Raw genomic sequence first — 12,386 nt, 5'->3', positions numbered from 1 at the left:
CTACAGAAACCCTGAGACCACGTCAGATTGCCTGAACTATGTGTGCTGATAGAGAAATTATTGGTTCAGACCCATGTGTTTTTTTAACCAGGCTGTAAATGTGTTTTTAATGCTGTTAAAGTCTGTTTTTTTGTCTTGGTGTGTACATGGTTTCTGGTCTTTCTGCAGCCAGCCTCATGAGGATTCTCCATGAACACAAACTTTTAGACCTTCCTCACAGACTTCACTTATCTAAACCAGATGTTTCCCCTTGGTTGAAAGCAGTTAGCAGACTTGGCAACACAAGCACATCACAGTTACTGTGATTTTTGATTTGAGTTCTTGTAGGCAGAGAGAATAGCCTTTGAATTTGGTACCGTCTCTCCCTGTTAGCGCCTATTTCCTTGTCACCATCGATTACAGTCTGTGTCTTACTGAGGGAGAGGAGACAACTTTCCACTGTATCTATTGTCCTTAGTGGTCACATAGAGCTCATACAACCCCACTTAAAAAAACTGAACTATCCCTTTTAAGTTTTTACTGGATGTGAATGAAACTACTGCTGTCAGATCTGCCAGGTCACCAAAGAGGATCAGTCAACCTTCAGTCTGTGACACATCTGACTTCTCAAAGACACAGTCTTTCAAAAAATTCCAAACTAAATGAGGCCAGGACACAAACTGCAAAGAAAGTATAAGGTGCCATGGTAACATGGGTAACATGGTAACATGGACCCAAAGTTTGCTACAGGAGCTTTAAAGCAGCTGAACCAACCCCCCTGGATTCTCACACACCATGAGCAGAGTGAGTGACCCCAGAGAAGTGAAGAAGATGCTGATGGCAGACTCCAACCACTGCTCTATAGCCTGTCTCTTCTTCTTAGACCAGCAGCAGCGCTGTGATGATTTAATGTAGGGCTGGGGGATATATCTAATATACTTGATTTATTGCAGATTTTTGCATGTGAGATATATAAGACGTCTATATCACAATCATCGAGTATAAACAGAAAACTAATTTTTTTTCAGTAGTCAGAGCGTTAATCTCTTCGGTGATTCGCTCATTTTACTCTCTGCTGCTCAGATGGTGCTCCTCTCACAGCGAGCACCACGCTCCCCCGCCCACCCAGAAAAATTGCCCTGCGCATGCCTGTAATGATATTAGAAGAGGAGAGAAGAAAAGTTGCTTGCACGTCTTATCAGCCTTGGGTTGTGGATTCCCGGGGCTTGTTTTCTTGAGTGCTGTTGCTTATTTGGGTTTGATTTGCTGCCTGTATGATCCCTGATTCCCACCCAACTCTCCACAACAAGAAACAAACACAGCATGTTTTTAACTTTCGATTTCGCTTTTCAGCCCACTCTGTCCCCCCTCTCTGAGTGCCGTGCAATCAGGTGATCACTGCTCCAAACTTGACGGCAGATGAGTTTGATGCTATTTCACAGCTGAATTCCAAAATACTGCGAGCTGAGGTATCATCAGAAGACAAACCCAAACGCAATACAATTCAACCAGACCCCAGGCTAACACGCAGAAGTCACCAGAGTCCTTTCAGCATGACCAACATTATCCAGGTAGTTGATTTATTGAAATAAAAGTAACATTATCTCCATCTTTAGTTCATGATATTTTCAAAGTATAATATAATATAATATAATATAATATAATATAATATAATATAATATAATATAATATATAAAAGTAACATTGTCTCCATCTTTAGTTCATGATATTTTCAAAGTATAATATAATATAATATGATATAATATAATATAATATAATATAATATAATATAATATAATATAATATAATCAGCCAGTTGAATTAATCTGAATGAATTATTTTACCAGAGCTAAAAATATGTAACTACATAAAGTTTGGTTTGAAATAAAAGGTTTGCTAAACTTTACCTAAATGAGATTTCCCCTTTTTGCATTTAAATTTTAAAAATCCAACTAAAAGGTCTGCTTAAATCAATAAACTGATGTCATTTTATGCATCAAAGGGTTGGATTTAACATTAGTAGAGTGATTTAGAGGAGAATTCAGAATATCGAGATTTATATTGTGTATCGAGATATAGCCTACAAATATCGAGATATTGGATTTTGGCCTTATCGTGCAGCCCTAATTTCATGCTCACCAAAGTTTAGTCTGTAAACCAGAAAAGTTGGACACATGCTGTCACGTGTGACACCGCGTTAAAACCACTCACCTGCCAAACCGTTAACTCCAATCAGCCCTGCAGAGCTGGCGATGCTAACCAGATGACCGTGATTGTTGGCAACCATGGCGGGCAGGAAGGCTTTGTAGGTCTGAGCAGAGACAAACAGGAAAGAGATCAGAGAAGAATGAGACAGAAGGGGACAAACAGCAGGACACAGAGTTTCATCAAGTTCAAGCTTCTCATTTCAGAATCATGGAGACTGATCAAAGAGAAAGGTCAACATGAGACCTCGAGCTGTGAGGACCAGTGTGTCTCTGAGAAATACAGACACTGATGATGTTTTCCCCCCTGTGTCTGTAACTCTTAAGCTTTTCCTCATTTCATTTTGATTTGACTCTACAGTCACACGTTTTTTCAATGAAGTTTCTGGGAGGATCCACAGGCTGCTGCTGTTCTTGTATCTGGACTGGAACTGACCCAGAAGTGAGCCATGGTGTTGACCTCCATCGTCTTCTCGATCAGAGCATCTGGGGCGTCCATGAACTTCTTTCCTGTCACGATGCCAGCGTTGTTCACCAGGATGCTGATGTCGCCAACCTCCCTCTTCACCTGTGAGCACAAAGACACAAGACACTGGTTACTGAGACGTCTCATCACATGGACGTCTCATCACAAGGTGTTTCATTACAGCAAGGTCTCATTGCATGGACATCTCATCTCTTAGACATGTCATCAAATGCACGTCTCATCACTTAGACATCTCTAGACATCCCATCACATAAACATCATATCACTTAGACATCTCATCACATGGACATCTCACCATGAAAATGTTTCATCACATACAATCTCATCACGTAGACGTCTCATCACATGAAGATGTCTCATCACATAGACATCTCATCATATAGACATGTCATCACTTAGATGTCTTATCACAGGGATGTCTTTCCATGTAGATGTCTTATCATTTAGACATATCATGAAGATTTCCTTCACATAGACTTCTTATCACATGAACGTCTCAATATATGGATGTCTCATCACAAAGACGTCTCATCATGTAGATGAGTAGTGCTGCACGATTTGGGGAAAAGGTGCGATTTGCGATTAGGTGGACAATATTGCAATTGCGATTGTGCTTGCAATTTAATAAAAAAAGTTGTGTCAATATGAGTCTACAGACTTGCTTGGTTATCATGGACAAAAATCTGAATTGCATGTGCTGACATTGCGATTGCGATAATCTCTTTTGCGATTACGTAATTGCATGTGCTGACATTGCGATTGCGATTGCGATTGCGATTGCGATAATCGTGCAGCCCTAGTTCCTAGGGTTGTTTTTAAAGACCTGGGGAACAACTGAAGATTTGTTCAAATAAATGGTGAATCTGTTGGTGCAGCTAAGCACATTGGAGCCTCCCTGACCCTGAGCCCTTAACACCAGAAGCGTTTGTTATCAGACGTCCACTTCAGACCCACAAGATCACAAGAGGAACAGATCTGGGGTTTCCTGGACAGACAGCAGGGCCCTGTTCTACGAAGCAAGTTCAGTCTAGCGAGATAGCCTTGGAGCTACCTCGCTGAACTGAGCGCGGTAGCCGGCGGTCTCGCTACACGGTTTTACAACGCTGGTTATCAACCTCATAAGTGGATCCAGCCAGGCAATGAGCGCGTGCACAGATATAAGGCGGAGCCCGCTGCATCTGACCAATCGCTAACATGGAGCAGTCTGGAGTGTCAGAGCAGGTGGAGAGAGAAGGACCGCATACTTCACACAGGAGGAGCAGGAGGTGATCATGAGGAAGTATGACGAGCTGAAACATGTAATTAATGTTAAAAGCAACACTGTCGCCGCTGCTAAAGCACGGAAGGAGTGCTGGCAGAAAATTGCTGACAGTCTAAATGCGTAAGTGTAGTGGTGTAGTGCAAATAAAATATTTTGTGCCATTCTCATCCTGAAATAGCACTGTTCACCATGCACTTTTACTGTAACATGCAACATACCTAATTTATTTCTTACATGAATTTATTCATTTTTTCATTCCTATCGTGTTTACATTTTTTGTGAGACATGTAGCCCACATGAGCCCTACATGAATTCCTGTCACAATTTTAATACGGGCGATAAAATATTGTCATGGAACAGAAGTGTTGGCATTGAAGATCTTATTAGGCAATGAGAGTTCTTCATTCCCTTTAACTACCGTTAGGAAGTGTCATGTACAACCAACCCCTCCCTGGAAAACCGGTAACTTTCATCATCCGAAAAAGAGAGTGGGTCGGTCTCCAATGTCCATGGGATCCTCTAAGAACGGACAAGCCATTTTTTCGTGAGGGCTCATTGGTCAGTGAGCGGGGTTTTTATAATCCGCGAGTTCAATCTGGAACCTAACCTGCCCTGGAGCAGGTTAGCTGTTCAGCATACGTTGCCATGGAGACTCGCCTCGCTGAGGAGTGATCCCGTGTCGTAGAACAGGGAATCCGGAACCTATCCTCAAAGCTACCTCGCTAGGCAGTAATCCTGCTTCGTAGAACAGGGCCCAGGTCAGGTGGTTGAGCCAGACTTCTGATCAGGGTGGCGTCTGCCTCTGCAGCCTTCACTTAGTGTTTTAATATTTAAGCCAAACCTAAGCCTCATTACTAACTGAAAAAGAGGAGACTAAATATTGAGGAAATGAGGACGGGACAAGATAAGCACTGCTTCTCCTTTCTTCCCTTTGGAACATGTACAATGTGATCATCTATTGAAAATGTGTGATATTGTATAAGTGTGCTGTCATGACTGAAATATAAATCAAATCAAATCAAATCAAATCAAACTTCTTCCTGACTCGTCAGCATGAATTCTGAGCTAAGCTAAACTCCAGTAAGACAGGAGGGCTGCAGCTTCTCTGAAATGTTTACCATCACAATGCTGGGCCCCTGAGGACACACTCACACACACACACACACACACACACACACCATGTCTTTCTATATGTGAGTCTGCATTAGCGTGAGCCTGAGGGCAGAATAACTCCTCCTGCTGCTGCTTGACTCTGGTGTCAGGATGAATCACACCTTGGTCTGCTACCTCAGGCACATTTACCTGTTTCACTGTCAGTTGCAGTCAAACTATCTTCACATGTTCAGCTGACAGACAAGGATTACAGCTGACCAACAGGACAAGGACATGATGATAAGGTGTTCATTAGAGGTAACACCTGTGTGTGTGTGTAGATATCAGCCTGTTAGACAAGAAGCTGAAAGGGTTAATGTTGGAGTTTAACCCTTTAATGTATGGAGCAGAGCCCAGTGCATGTGTTACACACTAATAATGACTGTTTACACAACATGCTTCCTCCCTGCCCCAAGGGCCTGCATACACACACACACACACACACACACACACACACACACACACACACACACACACACACACACACACACACACACACACACACACACACACACACACACACACACCTTTCCCCAGATACGCCCTTATTTGCATTAACGGGTGGGTGGACCCTGCTCCTTTACACACAGAGATAAACGGAGACATAAAAATGTCTACAAGCACAGCCTTTTGTCCCTCTGCTGCCCTCGCGGTATCTTTACCTAATTTACAGCTCATAGATTAATCTCTGTTTTTCTTGCCCTGGTGTTTAAAAAAACCTTATTTCAGCCTCTGTCTGAAACACTTGGTTTGAGCTGCTGTCTCTTTAAGGCTACACAAACCCCCTTTACTCTGATTGGCCAGCTCTTTGGTGGCCTGTCATAGACAAGCTATGGAAAGACCTTGTTGTTTGAGGTTCGCCCATCTAACGCGTCATGAACCAGTTAGAAGATCCTTATGTGGTGAATCCATCATTTCAATAAATCTGGTGTAGATGTGGAACAGGTGTGGTGTAGATCTGGTGTAGATCTGGTGTAGATCTGGTGCTCTTTTTAGAACAAAGTGTTTTGATCAGTTTTCAGACAGATTCAGGGATTTCCACAACATGTTAATACGTGGAGGTTTGAAAATCTGCACATGCTCAATCTGATCATCTTTGGTACAATGTTTGCGATTCTTTTGTCTCTCATTTTTCTTATTTCCATGTTACTCATTCGATCACTCTATGAGCTTCTCCTGGGAACCCTGTGCTTCTCGTAACATTGCTGTGAACTCTGTAATGCTGTAATTCCCTCACACAGTTGCTGTGTCTGAAATCACTCCCTATCCACTATATAGTGAATACACCATTCTTTAGTGCTGTCTGAACTCTGACTGAGCATGGTCATTCACTATAGTCCACTCAATGTATCCCACCATGCATTTTGAAAAGTAGCGTAAGAGCGATGCTCACTATATGAGCAATATATACCATCAGGCATTGCTGTTCAAACAGAAGGAATAGCTGATTACATGATTACTGATCACTGATAGCATAAAACAACATCTCATACTGCCAGAGTATAACACTGAGGTCTCTGTTTAACTCTTGGACGAGCGCGTCTCATAACTCCGAGCAGAGAACCAAACAACACAGACGTTAGCCGCTGAACCGTCAATCGTGGGTGATGCATTCAAAGTAGAGCCCGACCGATATGGGATTTTTTGGGCCAATGCCGATACTGGGGGAAAAAAGAAGCGGATATCCGATATATCGGCCGATATCTGATATATTGACTGATATCCAATATATTGGCTGATATACATAATAAATTCATTGATATACACTGTATATGACACAAATTATCACTAGCGATTGAAAAGTTCCATCTTCTATTTAATGCATGGGACTAAACTAAATTTTAAGTAACAATGTAGCTGCTTTCAAAACATGCAATAAATACAATTAGAACAAAATACATTGAAATATTTTCAAAAATTATTTTAACGAAGACAATAACTTGTGAATTTATAAGCCCAGGTTAATCCTGCATGGCATTATGAAGTGAGACGCTGTGTAGTAGCTTTATATTAATTAAAACACAGGAGAAGGAGCGACAGAATCTCTGCGGAGCAAAAATTTTTTATAATCGGCTACATTTTGGCCGATGTTAATTAATCGGTGACAGGCATAATAGGCCAGATTAATCGTTTGTGCGCTAATTCAAAGGACCTTGGACCTTGGTATTTTTTTACCCAAAAATGTGTAACAATTAAAATTACTATGTTCGGTGGTTAATGTGGTAAAATACACTAAAAACAATGTTAGTTCTTACTGAAATCCACCCTTTTTGCAGTGTTTGAGAAAAAATATAACTGTAAATCCCCAGCTGTACATGAAGCACACAATTATGTCACTGTCAGCAGCTGGCAAGTGAGTGAGTAGTGTCTGAAACTTAGTTTTCATTTTGCTGATTGAGTGGACTTTATAGAGTCCACTACATCTAATTCACTGTAGAGTTTTTTTTTCGTGTGAAAATAAACTGCTTGCTTATATCTACAACTCTACTTTGGCTTTGTCAGTTTGTTTTCTTGATTGTGTTTCACTTCTGCGCAGTAACTAGGAATGTAAAACGCAGCAAAAATTAGAAAAAAGTTCTGTGAATAGAAATGATATAACTCCAAATTATGATTAAAAAAGGATTCTCTAACATAGTCTTTAAAGTATTTTTGGTAATCTTTTCTTTTTTAAAGAAAAATGATTCATTCAAACCACCAATCCAGTTTGTGTGAACCAAAGTAAAGGTTTTGTTTCTCAGTATCCCCCAGCCCTGACATGAACCTCTACATTGACATGTAGAGGGTCAAACATTATTATCCACCTGACTGTGGTTAAACTGACACGTCAAACACAGCACAGGTGGACAGATGTGTTTGTGTTACCTCTGTAGTCCTGGTTTTTCAGCCTCTTTAATGAAACTCTTTATTACACAGTGACTCGTGCCCATGGCTATAAACCTGTAGATGATGATTTATTAATGAATGGAATACAGAGGAAGTGGTGAGAGCTGAAGGGTGGTTTTGGTTCGATAAACGCTCATTAAATATTCAGGAGCTCAGTTTGTAATATCCTTATGGTCAGGACTCTCACTCTCTGTTCTTCTGGCATTTGAAATAATGAGATCTTCCATTTGTTTTTTTCTTTATTTGTGATGAAACGGTCCAGTCACTAGGAGTTTCATTACAGTCTGCTGTTTGTTAATGTTTCAGAACTCTGCAAATATTTGATTTATGCTAACTTTGTTTCAGCAGATGAGAAAACAACCCCCAGAGCCTGCAGCTGCAACTCTCTCTGAGACTCTGCTCCTGTTCAGGAGGTCTCAGCTGGATCTCAGAGCAGTACACAACATCATGCTGTCCTCTTCTTCTGTCAGTGATCTGCAGTGTCTTCATATTCCAGTCTGTAACTTCGCTCAAAAGAAGCCAGCAGGTCACGTTTCAAAGGAACCCTGTCACTCTCAGTTTTGGGAGTCACCGAATTTGATTACAACTATTTCCAGCATCCATAGAAGTAAATTGTTTTTTTCAGCAGGGGGAGGCGATGTCTGGCGGAGCTTGTCAATCAAAATCATGCTCGTAAACTGTGGGTTAGAGCGCTCTTTGGATGAGAGATCAGCATGGATATGAGGAGGGGATGTGAGATGACAGAGACATAGAGAAATGCTGCAAGTCAGAAAAGTTCTGACAGCTCACGCTACAACTGAGGATGTGTCGCAGTAGTTCAGAGAGAAAGAGCGGCGTGATCAAGAGGAAAGACAACAGAGATCATGTAGAGGATCAGAGGATGGAGCGCCCAGATGAACGCCATAAAACAAAGTACATTTTGTCTGTTTTTTTGTAGGGATGTTTGATACAACGTGCAAAAAAAACTAACACCTGTCAGAGTTTTAGTATTTTTTAAATCAACTGAAGTGCAAAATAAACAATAACCAACGCTCTACATGGTTCATTTATGTTGTCTGAACAGGACCTGATGCTTATTTGCTGCACGTAGCAGAAACTGCTGTTAAGGAGGACTTGCTCAACGTAAGATTTTTTAGCTTGGAGTATCTGCTCCTAGACCTAGGTATCAGCACGATACCTAATACTGATACCAGTACTCCTCCATCCCTAGTTTTTTAGATCAAAAACAGGAAGAAAGACATTATAAAAAAGAGAGTCCACTCTTCTTTGGTGGTTTTGGTGTTTACATAGTCAAAGAAAACTATATCATTTGGGTCTTAAAAGATTGTTCAAGATGCTCTGAAAATGGTTGGCAGCCAATGGGTCAAAGACATGTGGCAGCAGAGGCTCATGGACAGGTGGATCAGCTGCTGTGCCAGCTGACTCTGTGATATTTGGAATGATCAGCTGATGTCAGGTGTGCACTCACCTGGTCAGCCACCCGGTACACCTCGGTCTTGTCACTGCAGTCACACAGGTAATAGTGGACTCTGCTGGCCCCGGCCTCTTTAGCCAGCCGGGCAGTCTCCTTCATGCCTTCCTGGTTGATGTCCCACAGAACCAGCACCGTCCCCAGCGCCGCAAACTCCAGAGCCATGAGGCGCCCAATCCCACTGCCTGCCCCCGTGATCAGCACCAGCTCCCCGGCCACGTTCTTCTTCCTCATGGGCACGAAGAAGTAGATGAAGGACTCAATGTTGTACCAGAGGGACAGCAGGAGAACCTGCAGGGTTTCCAGGATGAAGTTCATGATGGATCTACAGAGGAACACAAAGAGGACCAGTCAAAGAACTGTGCTTAGGAGGAAAATTGGAAGAGGACCTTAGCCAAAGGCACAATGCACTTCCAGCTCAGTGTCCAGGGTCAAAACATCTGCAGCCGAGAGGGTCACAGCAAACGGGGTCACAGCAAACGGGGTCACAGCAAACAGGGTCACAGCAAATGGGGTCACAGCAAACAGGGTCACACCAGACAGGGTCCCGGAAAACAGGGTCTTGCCAGACAGGGCCTGTCTCTCTGAGACCAGATCTTGTTATGTAATTATGTTCAGTATGATCAAAGCTGACAGCGACACGCTAAAGTTTACCTGAACTAGATTTAAAACATTTTTAAATGTAAATGAAGACTACATCAATGTTAAACTCCACAGGTCATTATCAGGTATTTAGCTCTGATCAGGGTGTGTGTTAGGTTTTTCTCCTTTAATATGAAAATATGCAGTCTGTGAAGACAAAGTCATAAAAGAAGGAGTTTATTATTGCATTTAACAAGAGGTTAAGCTAGAAGATTTACTGAAAAGATATAAACTAAACTGAAACAAAGTAAGTAAGAAACACTGTCTGTTTTAACATTTTATCTACAACAGTCATTTTTCAGTAATAAAGTAAGAACCATACTTTCCGGACTACAAGTCACCCCGCAGTATAATTCTACATATTTTGAAGTGGTATCAGTCAAAAATGTGTTGTGAGGAGGAAAACAACAATTATCAGTCACACTGGGCTATAGGTCTCTTTACTTAGGATGATTTGGTTTGTTTACAGTATTTTCAGAGTGAACTTTTTTCAGTGTATATTTGATAAATGTTTGTTTGTTAGGAGCTTTGAATATAGTTTCTACAGCCCCCCATATCTGTGACCCTTACAGGTGATTTTAACAGCATAACATATATATATTTTTATTTTTTTTTGGGGGGGGGGGTATCTTCTGCTAAACACAAGCAACAAATCATTCTATAGTATGTCTGAGATGACAAAGACTACTGTCAACAAAAAGAAAAAAGGAAAAAAAAGGCATTTTCTGCACTTTTTAACTGAAAAAGAAAAAAGGAAAACAGAAATTTTACAGACCTCCAGGTGTCAGAGTAACAAACCATACACACAAGAGTTAACTGGAGGTCTGGCTCTGCCATCCACAATCATTCTATTGTATTGATCTCTGTAGCTCACAGGGTTTTTACAAGAAAAGCCAGCACTTAACATCTCTGAACTTTCAGATTCAGGCTCCACACCTGGATCTGACTGTTTGGACTCAGCCTAATTTACATGTACTGTGCAGAACTTAGATGAACACTTGAGTGGGAAGAGTGTGTGTGTGTGTGTGTGTGTGTGTGTGTGTGTGTGTGTGTGTGTGTGTGTGTGTGTGTGTGTGTGTGTGTGTGTGTGTGTGTGTGTGTGAATTTGTTAAAAGTTCTGTTTGTACATTTCTTATATACAGGAACGAGCAGAAACGCAGTGAGTCCGTTAAAACACGTGTTAATGTGTTGGTTGAAGCTTTATGACGGTTCATCAGAGTCTCCTTTAAAACGAACATCTGACTGGGGCACTTTAAAAGGTCTAAGAGAAACCAGGATTCTCTGTACAGTGATGCGGATCGCAGAGGATACACACATAACGGACCCGGACTCCGAAAGTTCTCGTTTAATGTTGAACAGTTTGAAACATAGTTAAACTCGCCGAGAGGCGGGTCGGGAGCTCCTAGGATCTAACAGCGGGTCTATGTGTCAGCTCTGACCGAGACCTTTGCTCCGTGCCCGGGCTAACGTTACGACACAGCGCTCTGCCCTGTTATCACCGAGGCTGGTCAAAGCACAGGGGATAAAGTGACATTAAAGGCTCCAGGAGCTATAAACGTACCGTGCTGCGGGTTTATCCGGAGAGGAGCGTCTGTTTCCCGGGCTGGGTTTGGTCCCTGTCCGCCACTCCGTGTAGCCTCGGGAGAAGAAAAGAGCAGGATGTCACCACAAACACTTAACTCCGAGTAAACGCTGCTCCACGGCGTCACGTGGTATGCAATCAACCAATCAGCACACCTCTGCACAGTGCGGTATGCTGGGATATGTAGTATGTGGGCTTGTTCGCTTTTTATTTTCATTTTTTGAATGAAGAATAACTTCTGGATGTAGCCTACGGAGAAAGATTAGACACCATGAAATCACCAAGTTCAGAGATTCAGCTTTTCACGGACGGGAGTATTTAGATAAATTCAACCAGACTTTATTCTACTGCACATTTCATTCACACAGAGGAGAAAGCGACAAAACAATTAAAAACTATGAAGAAAACGAAATAGAAAATATGATAATGAATTCATACATCCAACAAATCAAATGCAAAGGATTCAGTTAAATCTATTAAAATGAGTCAAATTATGCACTGGCTAGAAATACAAACCAGAAAAAATCTATAAAAACTTTACTCAATCATTTTTTTCTCTTTGAATTACAACTCAGATTAAAAAGAAAGGTCTAAAGTTTATTTTAATGACAGAGAAAGAGCAGACAGGTTCAGAGTTTGGGGGCATTAAAGCAATCTAAATGTGCGAGCAACAGTTTGAAATGAAAGAAGTTAAGACCAAAACCTGTCAACACCTATCCCTGGGT

At 41.6% G+C, this 12,386-nt stretch overlaps 1 protein-coding gene across 2 annotated transcripts in view; it reads right to left on the bottom strand.

Annotated features, from left to right (window-relative positions):
- LOC141804862 (epidermal retinol dehydrogenase 2-like) overlaps positions 1 to 11,784 on the bottom strand; it is a 50,753-nt gene extending 38,969 nt beyond the window's left edge. For both annotated transcript variants that reach the window (XM_074689509.1, XM_074689510.1), the window contains exons 1-4: positions 11,641 to 11,784; positions 9,435 to 9,762; positions 2,620 to 2,751; positions 2,191 to 2,290 (exon numbers count right to left, since the gene is read on the bottom strand). In XM_074689509.1, coding sequence (XP_074545610.1) covers positions 2,191 to 2,290; positions 2,620 to 2,751; positions 9,435 to 9,755 — 553 coding nt within the window. In that variant the 5' untranslated portion in view covers positions 9,756 to 9,762; positions 11,641 to 11,784. The remainder of the gene's footprint in view (positions 1 to 2,190; positions 2,291 to 2,619; positions 2,752 to 9,434; positions 9,763 to 11,640) is intronic.
- Positions 11,785 to 12,386: the final 602 nt, after the last annotated feature.

Source organism: Halichoeres trimaculatus, unplaced genomic scaffold (assembly GCF_033239565.1).
Source record: "Halichoeres trimaculatus isolate MK-OKI-2021-1 unplaced genomic scaffold, fHalTri1.1 fHalTri1_scaffold_15, whole genome shotgun sequence".
NCBI classification, from domain to species: domain Eukaryota; kingdom Metazoa; phylum Chordata; class Actinopteri; order Labriformes; family Labridae; genus Halichoeres; species Halichoeres trimaculatus.
This window is presented reverse-complemented; position numbering and strand designations above follow the sequence as displayed.